This window comes from Sinocyclocheilus grahami, unplaced genomic scaffold (genome assembly GCF_001515645.1).
Source record: "Sinocyclocheilus grahami isolate Dianchi unplaced genomic scaffold, SAMN03320097.WGS_v1.1 scaffold4.1, whole genome shotgun sequence".
Lineage (NCBI taxonomy): Eukaryota > Metazoa > Chordata > Actinopteri > Cypriniformes > Cyprinidae > Sinocyclocheilus > Sinocyclocheilus grahami.
In genome coordinates, this window is record NW_015505183.1 from 3,575,626 (window position 1) to 3,602,716 (window position 27,091).

Sequence of the window (27,091 nt, forward strand, 5' to 3'; positions counted from 1 at the left end):
AAGAAAGTAGCCTACTCTTTGTGATTGGTTTTCGGTCATTTGTATTAAACTATACATACATGCATGGTGCTGTTTTTCTTCTTCTAATCGTTTAAGCAACTTTATATATGGTTTATAAACATTATTTTAAACATTATGCACCTTTTTTTTTTTTTCAAAGATAGTCGTGTTATTTTATTATGCTTTGAAGAAACGTGCATAATATTTTGCTCGATGCGCCCTCTTGTGGCCTCAGGAGAGAAGCCAAAAGCTTTTTTCCCCCTAACTGAAATTATGCCTTTTAAATTCGAATATAATTCGAATTTTGATTATATTTAAGTAGAAAATTCGAATTTAGTTTTTCAGTCATTTTGACAGCCCTAAAATACAGCACACCTTTGTTTCATGTGTTCTTTTCTAGAATGGCGTAAGTGTTGTGGACTCATCCGTTGCAGGGCTGGGCGGCTGCCCTTATGCCCAGGGGGCTTCTGGGAATGTTGCAACTGAAGATGTGGTCTATATGCTGCATGGACTGGGAATCCATACTGTAAGTCCAGGACTGTGTCTGTGTCACATTTACATCTTATTCTCTCAGTCTGATTTAACAACAGTCTGGATTCTTTTAGAAAATTCTGATCTGTAAATGCATAATCTCACCAGTCCAACCTAAAACAACTTGATTTACTATGGGGCGTCACACACGAAATCATGAAAAATGTTGTATTATCATCAATGTTGAAAACAGTTGGGCTTGCTTAATCTTTTCGTGGAAACAGTGATACATTTTTTTCAGGATTCTTTAATGAATAGAAAGTTCAAAAGAACAGCATTTATTTGAAACACAATTCTTATGTAAGGAAAGAAATCGTTTTATGAATGTCTTTACTGTCACTTTTGATTAATTGAATTGCTGAATAAAAGTATAATTTCTTTTTAAAAATCTTTCTTACCTTTTGAATGGTAATATATGTATTCCATAAAGGCCAACGATAATGACCAACTTCAGAAAAAAAAAAGATTAATATTTATTAAACATAAACTGTTCTGCCTCCTCGTTCTAATTTTATTAATCATTTTAGTGTAGGAAAACCTAAAAATTAGGGGACTAATTTCAGTCAATCAATGCGTCTTGATCATTTTCCTGCAGCTTTAAAGTCATTATTCACTTGTGGGATCAGAAAATGGTCATAAAATAATAATTATACTTAAAAAAATTTTTTTTAATGTATGTCACAAAAACATCACTGGACCTCTGGGTATAAAACTACATAATAATAATAAAAAAAAGTTATACCACACATTTAAGCTGTAGTTTTTTTGTTTCAGGGAGTGGACCTGCCCAAACTGTTGGCCGCTGGCTCATACATCTGTCATTCACTCAACAGAAGGACAAATTCAAAAGTAGCTCAGGCCTCCTGCAAGCTCTGAAGTCTTCTTTCTCTTTATAGTGATTATAGTCCCTGGTATGATGGCATTACTCTTTTGGAGGTCACTATACGTTACCCCTTAGTATGCAGTGAAATCTCTTAATTTATAGTATCTTTGAAATAAATATCTCTAAATACAGTGGAGCTGGACATTGGGGATGAGCGCATCCGTTCTCTACTGTGAATGTATGAATGAAGCTAGTGATGAAATGGGTGCTTGTGAGCTCGTATCACCCAATATTCACAACCAGACGGACCCAAACTGTTCTCTAGTGCCTTGATTTCTGATGACAGGCAGCATTTGAAAACTGCAGTGTATATGTATATTTCTAATGAATTAATTAAATATTTACATAGTGCTGAAGCAAGATCGTTTGTTGCCTAAAGGCAATAAATGCCAGAACGGGACAGAATTTGACTTTGCAGAATATTATGAATCATATCTAGATGCAAAGGTCTTGCTAGTTAGACTGCATCACATTACTAATCTTGATTAGTATATTTCTTTGCTAATGTATCATAGAATGAGACGTCACAAATGGTTTTATATCTGATATCCCCATACTTGTGTTGGTGTGTGCTTTGACTCATTTTGAGACGGAAATATCTGTCTTTACCAGACAAATACATTACTAAACTGGTTTTCATAACAAACCCATTATAATGAAAAGATTTCACGGAACTTCAGATACCAAAATAATGCACCATTATGACTACTTACTGATTTTGTTTCTTATCAGGAAAAAACATGAATAATTTGAGTGCTTTCTCTGTGCTAAGGAAAATCCCTTTTAATTTCCTTTAATTTATTGTTGAGACATGTCTTGTGGGTTACAACAACTTATATTTGTTTCTCTTTGTGTTGACATTAATAACTGACATTGTTGAATTATTATTTTTATTTTATTTTTTGCTTCAGAGTTTTTTTTTTATTTAATAAGAGATTATTACTTTCACACTTTTTATTTAATAAGAGATTATTAATTTTAATCATTAAAGACAAGATAATGAGAAATGTGAATTATGGTGTTCTTATGCAGTATGCCAAACTTCTCTTTCAGGTTTACTTTTACCGGTTATGCTGACATTTGAACTTTTCATAACAGTAACAAAGGTAAAACTGGATCCTTCTGACCAAGAGGAAAGTAACAATTTCAGTTACAAGAAGTACTTCTGTTATCTGTTGAAGGCCGATTAACTGGATCAACAAGTTTTACGTATTATGTTTGACATCATACGCGTATACCCTCAATGCGTTTTAAAAACTCATGCATGACTAAAAAAAAAAGTTATTTAGAAGTGAATAATAGCTTTTGTACTTTGATCAGGAAGTAATGTTCTGTTAATGCAAGGCTGTGCATGTACATATTTGCTTATTTTGAAGAACAATTTTATAAAAAGTTTATATATTAATATCTCTTTATGAACAAATAAGCTATACTTTGAGTAGGCATTACGATACATTTCAGAGATTTTGATCCATTCAAAATTCCACAGTGAACTGTTTGGAAAGCCGTTGCTGATTTGAAGCTCAGGAAACATTTCTTATCACAGTTTAGTGTTTTTTGCAAACCATGTTAAATATTTTAATTTTTGATGAATAGAAAGCTCAAAAAGCATTTATTTGAATTATTTTTTGTAGCAATATAAAAGGCTTTACTGTCACTTTTGATCAATTTAATGCGTTCTTGCCAAATAAAAGTATTACAAATCTTAGTGACTGCAAACATTTGAATAGTTGTGCAAAGATTTGAAATAGATCAGTGTAAATTGATCAGTATTACAATAAGTTCTGACAAAGGATAATAAATAATGGTTTTCATGTTCCATGTTCTGTCAAAGTTAATTGAAGTTGTTTATCCACTTCCTTAAATCTGTTTCCTCTTTGATTGTTTCTTCTTTGTCTGTTCATGATTTAAGCTATTACTTTTTCACACCAAAATAATCTCTTCAAAATGTGATAAAATGGCTGTTTTTGTACTTTATTTATAGAGTATCAAAATCAATAAACTTTAAAAGCATCCTCATTTACAATACCTGTCATACAAATGAAGAACTCCATTATGGCAATTTTATAAAAACATCCTGAAAAAAATTCATAAGGTAATATGTCAGTGCGTTGATTCAGCTTTTGATACAAAGGCAGGGTGTGCAGCTTCATGAAAAATCTCAGCTAAAATATGTAACACAATCATAACAGCAAGTCTGAACAAAGTCAGACTCTTACAAATGCTTGCCAAGTGTAGATCAGATGAGTCTACAGTAAAGTTACAACAAATAATGGAAGAAAAACTTTCCCTGATTGTCCATCTTATGGAAACTGTGATATTTAATATATACCTCTCATTTTTCCAGCATATGAATTTGAGTTCAGGTGTGTTTGCATATAAACCACCACTATGATCTCTACGAAACGGTGATAGTTGGAACAGCTTCAACTATAAAATTTCCGATCTTTGTAACAAATACCAGGACATTGAGAAATGAGACACCGTAAACAATGACACCCATGAGGCATTTTCATTACGTCTTTTAACACACAATAGAACCTCACTCTTCCTCCTATCTTTTTGTGTGCGTGTGAAGGTGGAGGTGGGTTTTGTATGCAGGGTGTGTTCTCCATGAAAGCCTTTTTGGTTATTTGATGATTCTTCAGCTTTTTCGTGGGTTTTCACCTTTGATCGTTTTAAGAAAGGAATCAGAAGAAAAGGAATGCATTCGGTCCCCATTGATTCTTAGGATCATGGCGGTTATGCAGTCATTTGAGCTGGAGTTGAAGCCTGAAGGAACTAGGCTGGTAATCATAAGACTCCAGGTTTGAACCCAGGGACCAGTGATATCACAATCTTGGATCATTTCCACTGCCCCACTAAGCAGGCCACTTAATCCCTACTGTTTCCAAGGCAAAAGTTTCTGAATCTGGCATATAGAATTTCATGAAACTTCTGCCAAATTTCATAGGTCTTGATGGACAATGAAAGACTTTGAGACTGTCCAGACATTCAAAGCTTGTTTTATACCTAAATATGACTTTGTGAATACTTGGAGAAAAACAAATGTTCTTCAAAGTATATCAGACTGTATCTTGTACATGGGTACTGAGAGATTTGGAGCAGAAGCTCTCATGTCGACACTCGATCTGTACGCTGGCTTAAATGTTGGCTTGAGTTCAGATTTAAACTGTGGTTTAGACCCAGGTTTGTAGTCAGACTTAAAATCTGTTTTAGACTCCAATTTAAACTCGGGTTTGCTGTCCAATTCATGCATAGGAAGGGTGCAGTTGCTGTCCTCGTCTCGGTATCGTCCATTAAGTGGTGTGCTGCTTCTGTGGTGCCTCTTCATCTTGTTGACACATCGAATGACGCGTTTGGAGATCAGGTAGATGATCTCACAGACACTGAGCACTATGCAAAGAGCTGAAGCTCCAACCATGAAGTAGGTGAAGACTCTTTTCTCTGTAGGTCGACCAATGTAACAGTCCACAACATTGGGACATGGCTGGACATCACACTTCACCAGCCTTGGCAGGTAGAAACTGTCATAAATGTGATGGAGGATGTACAGGAAAGTGATCTCGATGCCAGTCTTGACAAAAAGGCTTATCAAGTATGTCCACCACAGTCCACCGTGCTTCCTCCCCGTGTTGTCATAGAGCTTGGCTTTTTCACCGTGCTTCTCGCGGTACTTGCGTTCGCGCTCATCGCGGTACTTCACGTGCATGACCACCATCAGCGATGGACAGGTGACAAAGATGAGCTGCAGGGCCCACAGTCGGATGTGGGAAATGGGGAAGAAGTGGTCATAGCAGACATTTGCACAGCCCGGCTGCTTGGTGTTGCAGTCAAAGTCTTTCTGCTCATCACCCCAAACTCTCTCAGCTGCCACAACGTAAACCATCACCCTGAACACAAAAACCACTGAGAGCCAGATCCGGCTAAATGCAGTGGAGTATTTATTCACCCCACTGAGCAGGGCTTGAAAAGTCTTCCAGTCCATGGCTCAGAGCAAGGCCTACTCAAACTTCTCTTCTCTGAATGTGTCCTCTGATCCTCTTTGACACTGAATATCTCTGATAAAGAATACAGCAACCTGAAGATGGAAAAAAATCAAGAAGAAAAAAAAATCAAGAGTGAACTCATTCAAAACAACTTATTGTATTTAAAAGCAAGATGGTGGGATAGTTCAACCATTTTCTCACCCTCATGTTATTCCAACACACTGAAAAGGTCATTTTTAAAAAAAGAATAACTAGGCCACTCTTATCCATATAATGAATGGATTATAGTGATTTTGGGAAAGAGGTCCTGAATGATTCATTCATTCATTAAACTGATTTGCTTCTTGAATTCAACTCACTGACTCAATGATCTGATCACAGCAATTAGCAGATCACTTGAGGTGAGGATTAAAGTGAATAATGACTTAATTTTCAGTCTGATATTCACAGAATGCTATTGTATGACTTCAGAAGACTAGTGCACAAGTCGTATGGATCGTATGATGCATTCATGATGCATTTTTTTATTTTGGAACTTAATATCCATAACAAATCAAACAGGGTTGAATGGACATGAAGGTGAGTAAATGATGACTGAATTTTAATTGTGTGTGTGTGTGTGTGTGTGTGAACTATCCCTTTAAATGTTTTATAACGGTGTTCAAATCATAAAATGTTTCATGCACGATAGGCCATCACACCATTCATCACTATCAGAAAAGGCAAAAAATCATTGCTCTATCTATATTTATATTTTTATAACAGTTTTATAGTTTTTCCTTTAATAAACATCCCCCATATAATGTCTTCCTCAACCGAATGGATGTAAGCTTACAAAGACCACGCGTGCCATCAGCTCTTTAACATTTGATGATATTTTAAGTAGCTACATTCACATGTGTTGAATCTAGTCAGTTCTACTGTTTTGTGTAAACTAATCGAAGTTAAACCAGTGCAGCTCTCTTTCTCGCTACTTTGTGTCCTTAGTTTCTTTGTTAGGCTATTGTTATCAGCGATTTTCCTTTTTAATCGTCAATCGCACTTAAGTTTTTCTCCAGCACTCAAAATCTATAAAATAATTATAAAATATTTCATTTTTTTTCTCCTTTTGTAAACGCTGGAATATTTGTAATAATGTAGGCTACCATATTAAAACAGCGCATAAAATAGTCTAAATAGATTTCACATTAAAAATAAAAATCAGCAGACTACAATCTTAAACGTAAGCTAATTAAACAGTTCAGCCACTTTCCCTTTAATTAGTGATCAATAAAATCGATTCGATCTAGTAGAAATGACAGGTCAGGGTAAGTGAACGGAAACAAGGATGTTATAATGAAAACATTTTTGTAGCGCAAATGCTGACGAGTTGCTTGTCATTTGAACAATGTGAATCGCTTCTAAACTTGCACAAAAACAAAGCTTATTACTTACTTTGGATGTATCTTTTCTCTTGTAATTCAGCGGCCGTTAAACTCTTCTCTGAAGACCTCTGCTTGGCTTCCCTGTGGATCTGGTTTGGTAACAGCCTCAGTGAGGGTGGAGTCCAGTATCCAAACTAGAGGACACAGCTTTGCTATAAACCTCTTACTGTAAAGATAGCATGATAATTAAATACATATTTGTATTTTATTTGTTCTCAAAATCATCATGCTTTTTGGTGTACTGTTTTAAATGTCCAGTGTTGAAAACAGGATTGTTCTGTTTATGAAGTTACAGTGTTATACTGTAACTAAAATTACTGTAATATGACTCCATAAAAAGTTTTTTTTAGTATACTGTTAATATTATGGTACTGCATTGTGTTTTATGGAACAAATAGTAAACCCTTGCCTGTGCAGCCAAGCAACATTTTCCATCTTATTGTACAATAAATAAGACTCCCTTTGTTTGGACAGTTCTGTCAAGTACACACTGCGTGTTAGTGGTTTGTGGTGTTGCCAACGTCTGCAGGCGGCTTCTCCGAGTTCAAACTTGTCCATGAAAGTCTGCTCTCCATAGTCACGTAAAGGACCACACCTCATCCTGAACAACAGCTTTAGAGATAAAAGAGAGAGAAACAAACAGCTTTAGAGATATTTTTTGAGTTTTTGTTGCTTAGAAACTTGTTGTGTGGTGGATCTCTGGAGGCTAGGCTACTATAAATATTTTGTCAGGCACCTTTTTAGCATCATGCTGAGAATCCGGGTAGCCTACTAATTATTTTGGGTAATTAAAGTTAATGTGTTCCAAGTAACTCTTGGATTAGGTCTGGGATGCAGGAAATGCTTTTTGAGGGCTCTTTGGTTTGGATATGAATTTATCTCAGCTTGATTCTGCTTATAGAATGAGAAACAGTTTTCATTAGTGGTGGGAGCCTAATGGTGAAGGATTTGTGCTGGTAATACAAAAGACTGCCGGTTTGATCCCTAGAGTTTTCCACAGGAAATGTCTCTGTGGTTGTTTTTCATCAAAGCTTGAGAAATTCTTGTCAATCGCACATGTGAAGCCCTCTGACTCAGCGCTAAAACCTCTGCACAATGATGATGATTCATTCTCTGAGTAAAGCATTAAAAGAGCTGTAGTTTTATAATTTTGTCATGAGGATTGCCAGTCTTCCCCTCAGTGTGTTTTCAAAGTCTTAAAGGAACTCATGCCTGCTTTGAGTTATTCAGGCCATGTGTTCTGTCTGAACTTGTTTGTGCAAGAGGAAACATTATAAAACACTACAGAAGAAACACTGAACCAGATCGAGCAGTTCTGTTGTAAAGTTTTTCAGCTGGTTTATACTTGTTTATTTGGGGGAATGGTTAACCTTGATTGAATTTGCATACTAAATTTTAACTTCTGTAACAGATTTTTAACAACAAAAACAGTTCATATGTATGTGTAGTTAGCAATTGCAAATGTTGATATTTATGGATTAAAGCGGCGTTTACGATGATGAAAAGAGGAAGCACAAGCATTATGAACAGGGAGTGGAATGTTTTTTTGCATTGAAAAAGGAAAAGGACTCGTCGGATCGGTTTCCACACCCTAAGAATGTAGATGTGGCTTACGAAACCTGCTTCAACATGAATTAAATACATCTACTCTATCCTTTCACTGTACAGAGGTTATAGAGATATCAAGAAACAGAGAGAGACAGACCAAATCATTGGTCACAAAACAGGGAGGGATGTTTTTGTTGTCTTGGGGAGCTTTAATGTACTGAAAAGAATCAAGAGTGAACGGTGTAAACGGAATACACCTGAAATACAATCTAGTTACATAACAGCCCAAGGATTCCTTAAAGTGATTTGTTATTCTGCAGTGCAACAGGCATCTAAAAATGTATAGACAGAATTGCCCAAATGCCCCAACATTGAGAGAATTTATGTAAAATTATTGTGTGTATAATTAGCCTAATTAATTTTATTTTCCTTGAAAAAGTTTTCTCATTTTATCTTGCGATTTTCAAACTCGGTGTGAATGAAATAAAAATGTTGTGCCGACACAGCACATGATGTTTATCTCTGTTATTTTCATTCTTGCCATTTTCTTGCTCTACAGCACAATCACATGCAGATTAACCAGTTTCAAACGTCAAATCAAATCTTTTAGACAGTTTTCACATGCATCCTGATTTCATCAAACATCGCTGATTTAAATGAGCAGCAGATAGTAAGAAAATAAAAAGCAGATTTTAATGTATCTCAAAATGTAAACAACTCTAAGAATTCAGAAAGGTTAGCATACAAACAGAGGATTTCTAACCTCAGAGGATGTTTACTTTTCTGGATATGTTTATCACTGAAAGAAAAACTCTCATACACACACTCAGGCAAAACAACCTTATTTGAATTTGCTCATCTGGCAGTGTTGAACATTTATCAATAAATTATTGATATTTTAAATACTGCAAATTCTTGGAAGACATTAGATTGGAGCACCACAGTTTAAGCACACATTAGCATACACACACACACACACCAGCTAATATACAAAACAAAAATAATGACAAAATATTGAATAGTAATAATAAAAAAAATACAGTACAAACTGTTTTGTACAAATCTGTAAACAAACAAAAAATGTTTTAATTAAGGTGGCCATGCAGGTTTACAAAATAATGGATTTGGGAAGACTCTGTATGTGATATAAAATTAAAGTAAAGTATTTCCAGCTATGGAAGCCTGTTTCCACCTTAGAGTAAAAAATAAAAATTAATTGTCAGATAAAGTTTAACAGTTCAACAAGAAATAAAGCCACATAACATATAAAGTCACACTGCAAGATATATAATGTTGCAATTACAAGATATAAAGCCACAACTGTGAGATTTAAAGGGACAATTTACCCGGAAATGAAAATTCGGTCATCATTTATTATTATTAATATATTGTCCATACCATGAAAGTAATTAGTGTTCAATGTTGTTTTGCACCCCATTGACATGTCACTGTGTGGACAAAAACTGTTAAAACATTATTCAAAATATGAAAAGAAAGTTCTACAGGTTTGAAACGACACGAGGATGAGTAAATGATGACAGATCTTTCATTTTTGGTGAGATATGAAGTCACAATTACTCTGAAATAAAAACAGGCTTCTATAGATAATAGATTCTTCTATCAATGAATTATACTATTTTTGGTTTCTTCTGAAAAAAATTTATAACTATAAAAATATGTGAAGCAAAGACTGATTTAACATAATTTGCAGTCACATTTTGCTTGTTAGTGTCAGTTGAAAAACTGACAAATATGTACTTTGTAATTAATAGTAATTATTGTCCTTTTCTGGGCTTATACCATCTGTATTGTATTTGGTGTTTAAAGTGCCCATTGGTGTTGGTATTCTGGAGCTTAGCCTAACAGAAGCCACACCACACCCAAAACCCTGCAGTGACTTGCTTTAGTCAAACTAAAGGCTGTCATCCTGAATGTTGGCATTTTGACCCCATAAGCTTTTCAAAAATACAATGTTGTTTATCAGGTCACAACTTTCCAGCAAAAGATCCAGTGGATATAGGGTAAGCATTCAAGCGGCTTCCTTTACTGCCAACCGTACACTGAGTTGGTCATGCTTGAGTTCACATCGTGGTGAACATGAAGAATATTTTCCATCTCTCTAGGTCCCACTTTGAGTGGAAGTTTTTTCCAAGCTCATGTTTTTTTAGGATGAGATGACCAAACTGTATGCTGGCACTAGCTGATCTTTGCTTGCCAGTTTCTTGCTGTTTGAATCTAAATGAGCATTTGAACTCCTCATGTTGGCGATGGACCTTGCCTTGTTTATCTGCCGTGATCCCTGCATCCTGTGGATACACTCAAAGCAGCGTTTTCCCACCAGGTAGAGGATTTCACAAAGGGAGAGCAGGATGCACACCAGACTTGTCACCACCATGAAGATGGTGAAGATCCGCTTCTCTGTGGGCCGAGAGATGAAGCAATCAACCACATTGGGGCAAGGAGACTCAGAACACTTCACCAGAGTGGGGAAGTCATAGCCCTCATAGATGTGATACAGGAGATACACAAAGGTCACGTCCACTCCCATCTTAAAAACCAGCGAGAGGACGTACGTCCACCAAAGACCACCGCGCTTCTTTCCAGTGTTGGCATACAACCGCTGACAGCCCTCGCCGTATTTCAGGCGGTGCTTCCGCTCACGTTCCTCACGGTAGGCCACGTGCAGCACCACGAGGAACGACGGACAGGTGACGAAGATGAGCTGCAGCGCCCACAGACGTATGTGGGACACCGGGAAGAAGTGGTCGTAGCAAACGTTATGGCAGCCAGGCTGAGCTGTGTTACATGCAAAGTCTTTCTGTTCGTCACCCCATACCTTCTCCGCAGCTACGACGAAGACCATGACCCTAAAAAGGAAGACTACGGACAGCCAGACACGGCCGAAAACGGTGGAGTACTTGTTGACCCCACTCAAGAGACCCTGAAGAAAAGCCCAATTCATGGCACCCGTGAGCGCTCAGGTTATCTCACCTGAATAGCTCTCACCTGAAAGGGAGGGGAGCAGAGAGAGAGAGACAAAAGAAAGTTGCCATTACATAAAAATTCACTTGTCTGGTTTCAGTTACAAAGTTAAACTACACACTTTCTGTGATGATTTAAAGTTTTATTAAAGCAGGGGGGTCTTTAACCTTTTAGAAAGATGGAGAAGGGACTCCCGTTATATAATGTGCAAAATTGAGTGTTACATTTTTTAAGTCAAGTTTATAACATGCAGTGCCTTATTAATATTTACATACTTTATGTACAACGCTCTTTAAAAATGGTGATATACAGATTCAAATACACATAGGCTAATTTTACTTGATACATTTCAATGAGGGAGGCATAATGAAGCATTTGGCTGAACTTTCACTGTTGTTAAAGTTCACGTAACTTTACATATTTTATATTTTTATATAATAAACGTAGTTATGAACAAACAATAATTAGATATATATATAATATATATAAACAAGACAAATATTAAGTAAAATTTAGAATCAAACATAAAAAAGACCCCCGTGTTAAAGTATTCAATATTCAGGCAAGTGTTAGTTCTGGTAGAAAAATCTATTTCAACATTTTAGGAATGATGTTAAACCTAATAAAATATTTAGACGGTTATTATAACAATGCGTATTTTGTACAAACTCCGAACATTTTAAACTGTCTACTACTCTGTTCACAAACCCATCTATAATAGATTTTGACTAGTTCAAAAAACAACTTATGAAAAGTGCTGATGAAACATAATCTATATATTTATACCAAACGCATTAGTCAAACAAACAAACTGAAGATTATTTAGTGTTTACTTACAGTCTGAGAATTCGCAGTTGCCTACAGTGCAGTCGGAACGCCGTGATTGTGTTGTTTGTAGCAGTCGGACGAACTGCGGGCGTTAAACACAACTGGCACGTGTGATGAAATGTTCACATCGACGCCACCTACTGGAGAAGCGCATAATAGACGCTTTGACGCCACCTGGAGGAGAGCACAGGACGAGCAGCTATGCAGCTTTACGCTGAACAGTGTAAATCAGTTGTGCCGATTTAATAAAATTAATCATTGACCCATTTACCATTTTATTTACACAAACTCTGGTTAAGCATTTATAAAATTACTCTACAGAGATTGCACTTACAAGCACCAGTTTCCAGTGCCAACCATAACTTCACTATTTTTTTTGTCATTACTTTTCTAGAGCAAGAAATCGGTTTTCTGTGGTATCCAAATTGTGATCGCTAGCTCTAGAACAGTTTAAAAAAAATTAACTTTCATGGTTGGGAAAGTCATCATAAGTGAAAAGGGTAAAACCTCAACATTGAATAATCTTTCTATTACATTATAGTTCAGTTGGACAATTTCAACTATTTGCAAATATGTTACCTAAAAATGCTCATATGACCTAAAAAAATAAATCCACAAAAATAGGGCACTATACGTATTAAGTTTTCTGCATATATTTTTTACAGGTATTTTACTAATGTACTTAAATACATTAAATACCTTCTTTAGATACCTTTAAAAAAAATCAATTAAATAAACTGCTGCGATTTATGATTTTTAGTATTTAACTGAATAAGCTACTAACTGTATTCAGCCAACACAGATTTTTCTTGTTTGCTGTGGCAGGTTTGCATTTATACTACACCACTAACCACTGAGAACTATTGTGACATTTTCCAAAATGCTGATATTTAGCACCAGCAAAAAAGAAAAAGAAAAAAAGTATGAATCCATACAAGAGATGAGAACAAAATGGTATTTATTTCACTTAAACTGTACAACAGTTGCCGATATATTGTTTGCATGAAAAGTTTTGGTTGACGCTCACCGCAACCACTGTATAATTAAACATACACGCCTCTGGGACCGTTTTTAAGATTTATGTTGTACTGGGAGAGGTTCACATTTTCTGTTCTCAAGACCGAGAACCGGGTCATGACTGCAGAGGGTGTAAAAAATACCTTAATCTGCAAATCACACACAGGACACGGAATTCAAACATGAGAAATGACTGCGAAAGAATAATGACAACATATATTAAAAGATGTGATCAGAGGACAGTGCTGATGGGCATAATCATGATAATTGTCAGATGTTCAGACCACGGGGACGTCAGATGCGCGATTAAGGATGCAACTGAGCAGAGGGATGGAGGGGGATTTGGTTTGGGAATCAATCCCACAGAATCCTATAGTAGCTGGTCAACAAAACAGAGGCAGTTTCAAGTCAAAGGAAAAGTGACTCGAATGGGCCTCAAGCATGTGTGAGCACTCCGCACGAGGAGCTGTCAGTCTGGGTCAAGGCTCACACACCCTTATGACCGTTCTGAGAAAGACAACCACAAGTCCAGGCCGCAAAGGTTATTCTATAAAACATAAAACTTGTTTTGTTACAATAAAATTCAGCAAAATGAAACGTAAAATGAAATAACATATAAATGTAAAGGTCCTTTTTTGAATCCTGCGGCCTGATTGGTGGTTATTCTTCCTCGCTCTCATTTTCAGGGTCCAGATCTGAATCACCATTTGCTTTTGATTCATCATTCATATCGTCCTCTTCATTGTCCTCCTCATCTTTGTGGTTCTTTTTGTCTTCTGTCAATTCCATTGCTGCCTCATCCTCCTCCCAGTTCTGAAAAGTCAAATCAACATAAGAACAATCCCGTAACGGTACATTGCATAAACAACAAGAATTGAGAGCATCTCTTACATCCGAGTCATCCTCAGGACGCCCTTCATCTCTTGAGCCTTCATCCTCATCTGAAGACTCTGTAGAAAAATGAAGAATTTATCCATTTATTTTTGCCATGTCAGCATTTAAGACAATCAGGAAATTGAGAATCAGTTGAAAAATAGGTAAATAAATAAACATTTAAAAGGAAATAAAGGTTAGAAAAGATAAATAGTTTACATACAGAACAAAAACTACTCAATGGGTCTTTAGTTAATTACATTTGTGTATTTTGCTGCAAAAACAAACTACTAAAAAATTAAAAAATAAAGACCGTTCTTTACCTTCTTCATAAACCAACTTTGCTTTGTGAGAAATATTACCAACATTTTTAGCGCTGTGGTTTGTCGCCACCTAGTAGAAAGAAAATGGAAATGAGCACACCGAAAAATCAAAGCAGTGATTGACCTATTTCTGGTTGCTTGTGTTTGAGCAGCTCACCTGTGTCATGAGCAGGTACAATTTGCCATGGAGTCGGGTGAGCTGCTGATATAACTTCACCCTGCTCTCTATCATATGGTAGATGGAGCCCAACTGAGACACTAGATCCGGCAGCTGTGGGGAAATAAGACGAACAGACCAGATGAGGAACCCTAAAAAATATGATGTACTGTGGAAACAAGACTAAAGATGCATTGTCACAACATTAAGATCTGGATTATGCGCATTTGTGTGACATTTAGATGCACACAGACCTACCGAAGACAAGTATGATGTGTGTTGTGTAAGTACAGCCTTAAACCACTGAACTATGAGCAGAGCCCTGCACAGACAAAAACAATCATGTTACAACATTTAAAGATTAAAACATTAAAAGTAAAAACCAACGGAAGTGAAAATTACTTACGCGAATGGATGTCCCTGCAGTCTACTGGACAGCTACAGAAACCATAAAATATTTAAAAAATTTTAATATTATTTCAATTAAAATAAAAAAATACCGTTCAAAAGTTTGGGGTTGGTAAGATTTTTTTTTAACTAGTTTTGAAAGACATCCCTTAAGCTCACCAAGTCTGCATTTATTCAATGAAAACATAAAAAAAAAAAGTAAAAATGTAAAACACGGTTCAAAGAACTGGATTTATTTGAATCAGAAATACTACTGACATTATAATGTCTTTACAGTCACTTTTGGTCAAGTTAATGCATACGTGTTAAATATAAGTTTTACTTTTTTACTTATTTGTTCAAAAAAAAAAAAAAATAAAAATAAACTCACTGACCCTGAACTTTGAATGCTAATATATATATATATATATATATATATATATATATAATTCATAATACATATTTTACAATGTCAAAATACCTCTTCCAGCAATGGCAGGACAGCCTGAGGTGGTAACCGGGCAACAGTGTTCTTTATCAACATCTCTTTTTTGGTTTGAAATATTTTCTGTCAGAATGAATCAAATTACAATGAGAACAAACAACGTGCATAAACAAACACTAAATATCATTCACTTTACACTTTGCATAGTTCAAATCTTAAACATCCGAGTGATCATATTTCAGATAGTTACAATTAGATGTATATGAATTTTGTAGCAAGAGGAGTGTGTAACTTACGGTAAGGATCCGCTGGTCTTTGCTCTCCAGTCCCTGCACAAGCAGTACGGCAAAACTGTCCGTCTGCAGAGAGGACGTGCCTTTACCAGCATCCCTCCCTCCAACACTCAACTCAATCTTCTCCAACCGCTCCTCGATAGACATCTGCAATAAGATGGAGAGGATTTTTCATGTTTTAGATTGAAGAAATTCATTAATTTAATTCTTGCGGGGAAAATGCATGATTTTACACAAATTGAATGATCTCAGTTTGGAAGTGTTGAGTCTTACCTCTGTGGTACTGTCCTCTTTCTTCCTCTTCTCTGCTTCATTGGGAGTTAATTTGATTGGTGCCTTGTGTCCCGGAAGTCCTGGTACTAAAACCTTGCTCTGTTTATTAACAACTGGTGTCTTCACCTAGAAGATGATGTTCAAATTAATGCAGTGATTCCATAAACCATTCTGAACTAGAAGCGTACCAGTTACAGAGGAAATGGGTAGTTGACAAGTAATATGTTATTTTTAACATCAAGATTCAAGGTTTACTTTTTTTTTTTTTTTATAAATATGCACTACTTCTCAAAAGTTTGGGTTCAGTAAGATTTACAAAATTATTATATAATGTTTCAAATAAAGTGTATATTTTAGATGCTGCAACTGGTCACCATTTCTTCTACATATTTCACTTTTTTCTGTTAACCTAAATTGTCCTACAGTGTGACATAAGTGTAGAAAGGACAAATATCCTAGGTAGTCACACAATCAGTTAGGTCAATAAACTGCAAATGTAATAATTATACAAAATCAGAAATAAGCTGTTTTTAATAGATGCTGCTTGAAATTGAATGTCAAATGCCTAATATTCAATAAATCAAAAAGGTCAATTATATATTAATAGCAGATGGGCTCTTACCTTGGAGACAGCCGTGTCTACAGAGAGAGAAAGAGTGCCATGTACATCTCTGACTAAGCATATGTGTCTTTCTGATGTGTCAAAAGGCTGTGGGAGGAAACAGCATGTCAGTATCATTGACCAATTGAATAACCCAGTAAACAAGGTTTTTGCTGTACTTAACAGTTTTCTCCATGACGGGCTGCAGGTGATGTCCGTACGCCAGCATCAGGTTCTGTCTGTCGGCACACAGAGCTGCTGCGAGCAGAGGCACAGGCATAGGTGAGTCTCCCTTCATAGTGGACACCTGCAGGGAACACACTGGAGACAGCGGCTTCTTACACGGCCTGTGGGAGAAAAATATAAACATGAGATTCACTGAACTGTTTTAAAGAATTTACCTACTCTCACTGATAAATACAAGATGGACAAACTCACCCATTGAGAAAGTGCTCAAAGAGATGAAGTTGACCGTCCTTACACACCACTGCTAACCTCACAGGCTGAGAAACACACACAGACAGGTGTCAGATCTCCATAAACCAAAATGACTGGTAATTACCGCAAAAGCACAATAAATCCTGACCTCATCTTTGCAGTTGGATGTCTGAAGGTCTATGTGTTGGGGCTCATCTGTCAGAGTAAAAGACACCACAGAGTTCTTGTCTTTGCCATCGGACCGTACCTGCCTGATGAGCACAGAGGGAACAGAACAAGATCGGTTTATCAAGCCTCAGATTTCTATGGACTTCTTTTTAAAAAGGGGGTCATATGATGCGATTTCAAGTTTTCCTTTCTTTTTGGAGTGTTACAAGCTGATTGTGCATAGATAAGATCCCTGAAGTTGCAAAGACTAAAGTCTCAAAACCAAAGAGATATTCTTTATCAAAGTTAAGACTCCCCCCTAAAACGGCTCGTTCTAACACGCCCCCACATATCTAGGTCACTATGTGGGAATATTAGCATAATGCCGCCCAAACGTTCACACAAATAAAGGCGGCGTGGTTTCAGTAACCGCAGTTAGTGTTGAAGCAGCCATGTCAGGGAGACGCTGTGTGTTTCTAGGCGAAAGCAAAAGCACTTTATTTGGCCTTCCGAAAGTAGATGCATTTAGGAATCTTTAAGATTACTTACAACAGAACAGCAATGCATTTTATGGACGACCGTTTCGTGAACCTAGGAGAGGAGGTAATTCTGACTTTGCTATGACAATCTGGCGCTTCTGAATCAGCTACCGGTTTGTTATTAGTTTAAGCATTTGCTATTAACTGTTCAAATGCGGAGTTTTGCGCATCGTGTGTGTGAGAGAGAGAGGGTCACATCACAGTGGAGTCAGCGGTCTTAACCGTGGCTTGTGTACTGAAAACACACACAAGCTTCATCACTGTGTCCGTCACGCGACTCTGTTCCCCTTTCGGGTTCTGTCTTTACATTTATTTTGAAAGATGAAGCTCGCGATTATGGTAAGGGGCGTTACATTTCCGACGAGTGCTTGCGGTGTTCGGCCAATCACAATGCACTGGGTCAGCTGGCCAATCAGAGCAGACTGCGCTTGTCGGACGGAGGGACTTTGTAGAAAACGAAGCGTTTGAGAGAGGCGGGGCATAGAGGACCTACAATAATATACAGTATTTGAAAAATAATGTGTTTTTGAACATTAAAGCATGTCAACATATTCTGTTACACCAAATACACAAAATAATGATCTTTAAAAAAGCATCATATGACCCCTTTAACTCACGAACCATGCTGTCTTGTTTCACAAATAAAAAATAAATAAATGCAGGGCTCCAGACAAAAAAACAAAAACACTTAAGGAGCCATTGAGAAACAAAATTAGACGGCAAATAATTTTTTCAGTGCCACAGAATAAACGTGTTTTATTTATTTAACACATTAACATTTCAGTAATACGGTCATGCATTTATGTCTCATCTTTTTTTGTCTTTATCAGCATTTTAATCCATCTTTTAGATGTCCTGGGAGCTAAGGTTCACTTAAAGTGGTAACTAAATGCGACTGTGCTGGCAAAATTAGTCACAACGAGTAATTTCTCAAAAATTAGTTATTTTCACATTTCAAGACCTTCAAAATTATGTATGATTTGTTGGAATAGGATAAAAAATGGCTGAGCTACACCTATTTGATGTCAATAGAGTCAGCAAAGTCAATTTTGAGAAAAATCGAGTAAACGTTTTCTGAAGGTTCCAAAGCAAAATCACCTGCAACATTGCATCTTTTTCTCCAGTTATTTTCTTAATAATAATTATTAATAATCACAATATAGCTTTTTTTAATCTTTGTTATTATAAATAAGAACAGATGCGCAAAAAAACAACAGTAGAACAAATATAAGAAAACAAAACAAATAGTGCATTGCCTTTTTCATTTCACATCTAAACAAAAGCATTCAAGTAAGAAAAACAAATAATCAAATGTAAAAATCCCTTTAGTGTGTTCATTACAAATAAACTGATTACTGAAACTACAAAAGCATCTTCTCAGTGTATTATGTCAACATAAAAGACGTGATCGAAAAACAAGCAGGAAAAAGGCATAACATGCAAATTTGAAAGTCATGTCAATTTATATAGTCGCCAGTGACGATCTCAGCAATAATTTCACTCGCAAATTAATATTTTTGGTCAAAAAATGCGTCACACTCTGGAGCCCTGAAATGCTAAACAGAGTAAAACATTAGGTGAGGGAAAAGGAAAACTAAATGAATTAATATAAAAACTAAAAACATAATACAAAGAAATGTATACATTTTAAAATATATTCAAAGAGTAAAAATATTTTAAATTGAAGTAATTTTCCACAATATTTACTCTATTTTTGAACAAATAATGCAACCTTGGTTTTAAAATTTACGAACCATGCTGTCCTAAATCTGTTCTACAATTAAAAAATAAATGCCAAACCGAGTTCAACATATTAGGTGAGGGAAAAGGAAAACTAAATGAATATATAATACAAAAACTAAGCATGAGCAGATTTCAGGTTTCAAGGTATACCACGATTTGAATATTTCACTGTTTCAAAACCACTAATATTTTCCGTTATACCGTTCCTGCGGTATGCGCTGTTTTTCATGTCTCCTCAAAGACTGAAAGTGTAGGAATCCCTCAGGTTGAGTGCAGTGTAAAGAGTAACACGACCCTCCTCCTCCTGTTGGTGCGAGTGAGCGGTCAGTCACGTGTGTGTAGGATGGCCGAACTTAAGGAGCTGCCCCTGGAACTTACGCGATCAGCAACCGGCCGTTTTTTGTCTTATTGCAACTCGTCTCTGTTCTGGACTTGCACAAATTGCGTTGCAATGCAATCAAAATGTCATTTATGTGAAAATATGAAGTCTGTAAATGCCCACTAACACAGGCCAGAGACGCTGACGACGGACGAACAGAGAAAAATACTGTAGCAGGCAGATCATTCACGGTTCATGATGCACAAACTATTTGAAGAAAATCCTCAATATTGACTTGGGGGTTTATATGAATGTGTTTCTGAGGGGAACTGACTGACTTCAGAAAAGTTTATGTGGTATTTCCTTTTCATCTCTGTCTAGTTCATATTAAAGCAGTGTTTCAGCGCAGCGCTGCTTTGTTTACAGCGGTAACCAAGGAAACGCTGTGTCTGGTGTTCCAGAAGCGCCTCCTGCTGTCAGAGAGTGAATCTGCATCTCATTCAGAGCTCCTGCTGTTTGCTTTCAGGCATGTAGTATAATTTCACAAAGCTAGTCAGAACATTCCATTTTTGCTTCAAATTGGGTTATTAAATTATGTATATGAAATTATATAACTAAATGATATGAAATTATATAAATTATATGTATATATAATTATATAACTAAAATTTAATTAGGTTAAATAAAGATGTCAGTCTTTATTTTTCTTCTTTTTAGGAAACAAATCAAAGAAAAAAGAAACATTCTATTGTTCCAAATATTCTGTATGCTGCTCAAAAACAAAATATATTGTGTTCAGCATTGTTTTTTTTTACCCAGTCATTTAAAAATAACACATTTTAGAGCTGTAATGACAATACTGTGATACCGTGATATTTTTGCTTAAGGTTATCATACCGTAAAAATCTCATAGCGGCCCATGCCTAACAAAAACTAAATAAAATATATAAGAAAAAGAAAGTCACACACACGTATATAAATTGTATGCTCACAAAGACTGCATTTGAAATATACTTTAAGATAATAGATTTCCCGATATATAAAATAAACATGTTATAAATAAACATTTCACAAATTCATAACCTATTTAATATTAACATAATATGATTTAAAGAAAAAGTGTAATTGCAAATTGAATATGAAAATATTTCAAAGAAATTCATTAGCCAACTTAATGCCAATAAATAGCAAAGAGTTTCTACACAAACATGCTAAAAAGAAAATATTTTGCACAATATTGACAAAAAAAAAATGCATAAATCAAACTGTTAATTATTCATTAAAGCTGTCAGTAGAATTTGGAATTGAAAAAGTGGAGACACACTTCAGTTAACTTGTGAATTGATCCTAATAATCTCAAAATGGACAAACTGTAGTACTGAACTGTACAAAACCATAAATAATCACTATGGATTTATTTACTTAAGCTATAGTAACTTAAGGAAAAAAGACAATACAACATACCACACACTCAAGAGCCTGTCATGAGCTGCTCCTGACAAGAAGTACATCCCATTACTGTCCGGGGGTCGTGTTGTGGCGAAGCACAGAGTCGTTACCATGGTAGAGTGACCTGTGAATTTCTACAAATTTGGACATCTCATTGTTAAATCTGTAACTTTTCGGTTTTCATTTATCTGAGGCTGACAGTAGAAACATGGAGGTCAGACTCACCCTGTACACTTCCTTAGTCTCCAGGTTCCACATCTTGATGGTCATTCCCGCCGAGAGCAGCAGCTTTCCATCTGGACTTATACACAGGCTGCTGACAGCTGATCTGTCTGCCTTCCATTTGCTAAACACAGAACATGTCATGTTTGTAAATCAGATAAACAACTTCACCATGTTGAATAAAGCAAGAAGAAACCCATATTGGCCAAACAGCACACACTCACCAACGAACTTTTCCTGTCTGCAAGTCCCACTCGGCTATGTGTGTGTCATCTGAGCCGCTGTATAACACCGAGTCTTCTGGATGCCACTGGACGCTGTTCACTGGTCCACTGTGACCTCCCTCCTGACAGTTTAAGACAATCATTAACATTCCTAATTTCACCTGTATTATCAGAAGTTTTTTAGTAAGACATTTTTTTCTCCCTTGTGTTATTACAAAACTATAGAAGCAACTTGGTAATGTGTGCCAGTTTGTTTGCCATTTAAAAGCAAACTGTTTTACACCAAACCTAGGCAAAATCCCTTAAATATTTGAGTTGCATCAGTCAAATATCATAAGGTCCAGCTGTTGGTGATGTATTCCTACCAGAGTACAATGCAGGTCTCCCTTCACTGTACTGTAGATGAGGACCGACCCAGCAGCAGTGCCCAGCGCCAACAGATCTGACAGCTCAGGGGCCACACCGGCCTCACATTTCCTCCTTTTTCTCTGTGGCACCTCCTAAAGCACACACACAAAGAAAAAAGTAACATTATAAGACAAGTCCTGCTGCCTTTTAGTTAAGTCTTACAGGAAAATAACAGTTAGTCTAATAAATACGTACTAGTTTCCCTTCAGTTTGTGCTATGAAAACTGGAACAGATAACAACTATTTGCGTAGATACAACAAGTAGGCCTACTACTATCAGCTAATAAACAGCAAATCTTGAACAGGTACCAGACCAACTGGAAAACATACTAGTGCCAAGTGAATGTTTGATATCGGAATCATAAACAAAAGAGAATTCCAAGTCAAACATTTGCTATGTTACTAGTAACAATGGAAGAATTACTTGTCAAAGCTGTTTAAGGCCAACTTTCTCCAACACTATCCAGAATCAACGGCTTGCGACGTTTTGCGTGTTATTAATACATAACCTGACAGAATTTTTTTTATTATTTGATAAACACTCTATTAAAGAGCAACAAGTTAAAGTTCACGAGTAAGTTTTGTACAGCCATGTGACTGTGTGTTAAGTCTCTTTAGAACATCTAAATACAACACTGATTATTAAAAAAATTATTTAAAACAAATTGTATCATGCCAACACAGACATGTTGACATGATTAATCAACACTTTAGCTCACATCAACTTATTCTACCTACGTTATTAGCCACAGACAACCAACATATGAATATAACTATGTTTACAAGCCCTTAAATGGGCACGCAGCTGCACTTTTGGCATCAGTGTAGTGATTTCTACAGGTTTTACGTTGAATTTCGAGTTGGATCTGCGGGTCTCGCGGCCTGTGTCTGAACATGTGCCACACGCAACATGTGCGCAGCGCGCTCCGCGAGCGCAGCTCTAAAGCACCCAAAACAGATATTCCTAAACAATCTGTGTTTACATTTATGATCACATTCAGGATAAATACAGAGCTAAAGCGACCCGAAAACCCTATGATGATGCACTGCGTAACAACAGGCCGCATCCCCCGAACACTGTACGCTACCTGAACAGCTCGGCACGGTCCCCATGTCACACAGGTACAGGCTGCGCTCAGGTGCGCGGAAGGCACGTATTCCTGTTGTAGAGTTTTGCTGTCGGTATTCCAGATGCGCAGTCTCCCGTCCTGTGCGCAGAGAGCCAGGAACTGCTGTGATTTAGGGCTGAAGACGCAGGGTAGCGCAGCTCGGCCTCCGTCCGCCGCCATCTTACCGCGTGCGTCCGTCTGCTCGCGAAACACGTGTGAGAGAAAATTGGATAGCGCGCATGCGCAGCTGCACAGGCGCAGGGGCAACGTTAATTGGCCCCGCTGGGTTCTAGGGGCGTTCCATTATTGTTATTAACCAATCACAGAGGGATGCGGAAGTTTCATGGTCGAGTTTTGTTATCTAGTAAGTTAAGCCTGTTAGTGGAATTTGAAAGTGAAAATGATCTTTGGGAGTTCTTATCAGATGCATATCTGAAGTGAATACGTTTTAGTATAAAGTATAGTATAGTATAAACTTCACTTTAAAGTGCCATTATACGCACCTACTATCAGTGTAAAACTTTAACTTACAAATAAATAAATACATACATAAACTCACCAAAATGTTAATTCTGTAACATTTACTGGAAACGGCTGCACATTTATTTTGTATCTGTAATTATTCGAAAGACATTGTGGGTCGTATATCTTTATGTATATTTAAAGCTTTAATATATATTTATATATCTCTCTCTCTTCATGTGTATTTAAAAATAATTTCAGTTGTTGTTTTAACACTGGCTTTCACATAATGAATATTATAAACACTTAAGTTAATGTCTGTTTGACCTTGTTTAAGTTATTTTGCACACCATAAAGATGCTTCAAGACTTCCTCATTACTCTGACCCCTAATAACATCTTTATTACCAAAAAGCGAGAACAATTAAGAATTTTTATTTTTGAAAATTATTTTTAATTAATTATTATTACTTTTTATTTTATATAAGGAAATGATGTCCTAGACTAATCATATAAGCCTCATAAATAGTTATATTTTCTTCTTTTAACGATCTGTGTTATAAGGAATGTTGAATCAGGAAAATAACAAAAGCCTGTAATGATAAAAAGAAGAAAGAAACCATCTACTGGTGAGCAGGCTGTACTGCATCTGTCAGTGACGTCCTTTCCATCATGGCGGCGCCCTGCGAGAATCATGCTTGCACTTGTTTTTCTTCTAACAAAATGGACTCAAGTTAATTTGCCACTTTAATTAGTATCTAGCCAGAAAATAACTATATATCGAATTACTTGGCTGGTCGTTTGAAATGATCTATTTACTACCAATTTGTTTGACTTTGTATTTTACAAAGGTTATTGAATAGAGCTAATTTGTAGTGAATTAGCCTATATAATGCATGATTTGTTTGTTTCTACCAATATGTCTATTCTGTTTAGTGTAGAATTGCTCAAGTAGCTGCTGTGTGTTTTTTCTGTTCACTGTGTGGTAAGAAGAACAAAGCCCTCAAAGTGTCATCATCCTTCAAGTCATTCTCTGTGGAGGCTAAAAACCATGACAGTTCCTCCACATTTGGGTCTTTCAATCATGACTTGTAAATTTGCCAAAGCCAGTGTCATATGTTTGGAGAGACATAATGTGGTTCGCATTAAACCATTTCTCTGTGGTCTGAGAAACTTTGGGACTGGCCCAAATGATTCCGACAGAGCGAGAGTGGTTCAGATGCTCCTGCGTCCACTTTCCCACAGTTCTCCCGAAGAGCTTCTGTGTTTGGAAGGCGTCAACCTCTGTCCCCACTGGAGAGGGTCAGTCAGCTTCTGCCTGAAGACAGATTAAGTCAAGAGGTTTGGGATCTACGGGACACTAGAAACACTGAGGTGGAACAGGACAGCCAGAGTCTGGGGAAGGAGCGAGAAGAAGCAACAGAGCAACCTCAAGGATCTTTTGCTCCACATCACGTGTGCGGGTTCCTGGGGAAAGCCCAATATGTTTTGGAGAGACTCTGCTGGCAGAGTTCTGTCGAAAGAGACGTTTAGAGTTTCGGAAGATGTTCCAGCTAAAGGAGGGACTGAAGCTCCATAGTAACTGGGGATTAATAGCTCATAATGACATGGAGGGGTGTCCTGCTGGAAGCATCATACACACTTCAATGGGAATCCTGATTGTCATTCGCCGACCCAGCCTTGATGAGTTCACTCTCTTCATGAAGAGAGGGCCTGCTATTGCATACCCTAAAGTAAGAAATAAACATCACAAAACAGCAGTCATTCATCTACACATTAATGAATCATTGATAGCTGCACTCTTATCACACAGGTGATGCTTATTAAATCCGGTAACTGAAAATCCATTAAAAATGCACTTGAACACACCTTTTCTATAATGAGCATGCTTTTACTTTCTTTATTAAATTAATTTGGGTGTTTGTTTTTGTTTAGTTCAGGTTGTAAAATGTTTTGTGGTGGGAAACTCACCCAAATATTTTGATGTGTTTATGAACTAATAATTCATGATATTTGTAAAATAACTTGAAAAATAAAAATAATATATCTTGGAAAATATATTTAAAATCTATTTTAAAAAGCCTTTTAAATTGTTACAAAAATATATGTTAAATAAATGCTGTTTTTTTTTTTTTTTTTTACTTTCTATTAATCAAAGAATCCTAAAAAAAAGGTATTATGGTTTTCACAAAAATATTAAGCAGCACAACTGTTTTCAACTGTGATAACAGTAAGAAATGTTACTTGAGCATCAAATCAAATCAAATTGTAGTTACATTTCATATAATGTACATGCATTTAAAGTGTTGGGAAAAAATGTTATTACTTTTTACTTGATGGTTACATTATGGCAATGAAAACTAAAGATTCTCTTGGATCTCTTTCCTCTGCAGGACGCCAGTGCGATGTTGACCATGATGGATGTGACCGAAGGAGATTGTGTTCTGGAATCAGGCTCTGGATCTGGTGCTATGAGCCTCTTCCTGTCCAGAGCAGGTGTGTGATTCCTCCTCTGTCTTCTTGGTATTCATATACAGCAATATAATGAGTCACGTGATTATGAGGTTATGGGTGATATTGTCCTGAACAAGTATGTATTTTCAAACTGTTACAGGTATACTAGTGCAATAATCACTCTGTCTGTGTCATCAGTGGGTTATAAAGGAAGTGTTTTGAGTGTGTAGATAAGAGAGGACCATCACAGATGTGCTGTATTAAACTACCAGCGTTGGCGGTCCTCATGGAGTCTTCGGCGAGGAGAGGAATGGCCTGATAATGTTCACTTTCACCATGGAGATCTCATATCTGTCGGAGCTCTTCTGGTGGGGCGAGGTTTTAACTCGGTGAGGAGCTGCACCTTGTGATGTGTTTTATATTTTTGTTATTGTATATTATTATCAGAATCATTTGCTGTCTCAGTATGAAAGACGTTTTGTCTTTCAGGTTTCTCTGGATATGGTTAATCCACATTTGGCTTTACCTGCTGTGGTTCCTCACCTCCATCCTGGATCTGTGTGTGCTGTTTATCAAGCAAAGTAATACAAAGTTCTGTACATATACGAAACATCAGTGTAAACCATATACATGCACTACCATTTTAAAGTGGGGTCGATACGTTTTTTATGTTTTTGACAGAAGTCTCTTATGCTCACCAAGGCTGCATTTATTTGATCAAAAATTAAGTAAAAACAATATTGCAAAATATTATTACAATTGCAATTACAAAAATATCAGTTTTCTATTTTAATATATTTTAAAATGTAATTTATTACTATGATGGGAAATATACATTTTTTAATATTTTTGTGGAAACCATGATACGATTTTTTCTTTTATGTATAAAAAGTTCAAAAGAACAGCATTTATCTGAAATAGAAATATTTTGTAACATTGTAAATGTTTTTACTATGGCTTCTGATCAGTTTAATGCACCCTTGTTGAATAAAAGTATTCATCACCCCCCCCCCCCCTCCCCAAA

The 27,091-nt window shown here is 36.5% G+C and overlaps 4 protein-coding genes and 1 pseudogene across 5 annotated transcripts in view; 2 read left to right on the forward strand and 3 right to left on the reverse strand.

The window, feature by feature from the left end:
- LOC107583121 (hydroxymethylglutaryl-CoA lyase, mitochondrial-like) overlaps nt 1–2,321 on the forward strand; it is a 5,969-nt gene extending 3,648 nt beyond the window's left edge. For both annotated transcript variants that reach the window (XM_016269233.1, XM_016269242.1), the window contains exons 7-8: nt 401–526; nt 1,306–2,321. In XM_016269233.1, the coding sequence (XP_016124719.1) occupies nt 401–526; nt 1,306–1,407 (228 nt within the window). In that variant the 3' untranslated portion in view covers nt 1,408–2,321. The remainder of the gene's footprint in view (nt 1–400; nt 527–1,305) is intronic.
- Nucleotides 2,322–3,348: 1,027 nt separating this feature from the next.
- Nucleotides 3,349–7,129, reverse strand: LOC107583132 (gap junction beta-3 protein-like). Its single transcript, XM_016269249.1, has 2 exons — nt 6,838–7,129; nt 3,349–5,495 (listed from the first exon to the last, which is right to left on the reverse strand). The coding sequence occupies exon 2, from the start codon at nt 5,400–5,402 to the stop codon at nt 4,470–4,472; it is 933 nt and encodes a 310-aa protein (XP_016124735.1). The 5' UTR covers nt 5,403–5,495; nt 6,838–7,129; the 3' UTR covers nt 3,349–4,469.
- Nucleotides 7,130–9,405: 2,276 nt separating this feature from the next.
- LOC107583143 (gap junction beta-4 protein-like) lies at nt 9,406–12,271 on the reverse strand. The gene is made up of 2 exons (XM_016269260.1): nt 12,195–12,271; nt 9,406–11,381 (listed from the first exon to the last, which is right to left on the reverse strand). The coding sequence occupies exon 2, from the start codon at nt 11,335–11,337 to the stop codon at nt 10,540–10,542; it is 798 nt and encodes a 265-aa protein (XP_016124746.1). The 5' UTR covers nt 11,338–11,381; nt 12,195–12,271; the 3' UTR covers nt 9,406–10,539.
- An 855-nt stretch (nt 12,272–13,126) lies between these two features.
- Nucleotides 13,127–23,402, reverse strand: LOC107583058 (WD repeat-containing protein 43-like). The gene is made up of 18 exons (XM_016269151.1): nt 23,132–23,402; nt 22,001–22,135; nt 21,636–21,757; nt 21,415–21,535; nt 21,205–21,323; nt 17,141–17,243; nt 16,993–17,057; nt 16,739–16,901; nt 16,576–16,662; nt 15,954–16,079; nt 15,684–15,827; nt 15,424–15,510; nt 14,962–14,993; nt 14,814–14,877; nt 14,556–14,669; nt 14,399–14,468; nt 14,094–14,152; nt 13,127–14,015 (listed from the first exon to the last, which is right to left on the reverse strand). Exons 1-18 carry the CDS (start codon nt 23,330–23,332, stop codon nt 13,863–13,865), a joined length of 1,965 nt encoding a protein of 654 aa, XP_016124637.1. The 5' UTR covers nt 23,333–23,402; the 3' UTR covers nt 13,127–13,862.
- A 1,011-nt stretch (nt 23,403–24,413) lies between these two features.
- The window catches only part of LOC107583153 (tRNA (adenine(58)-N(1))-methyltransferase, mitochondrial-like), a 3,098-nt pseudogene continuing 420 nt past the window's right edge, over nt 24,414–27,091 (forward strand).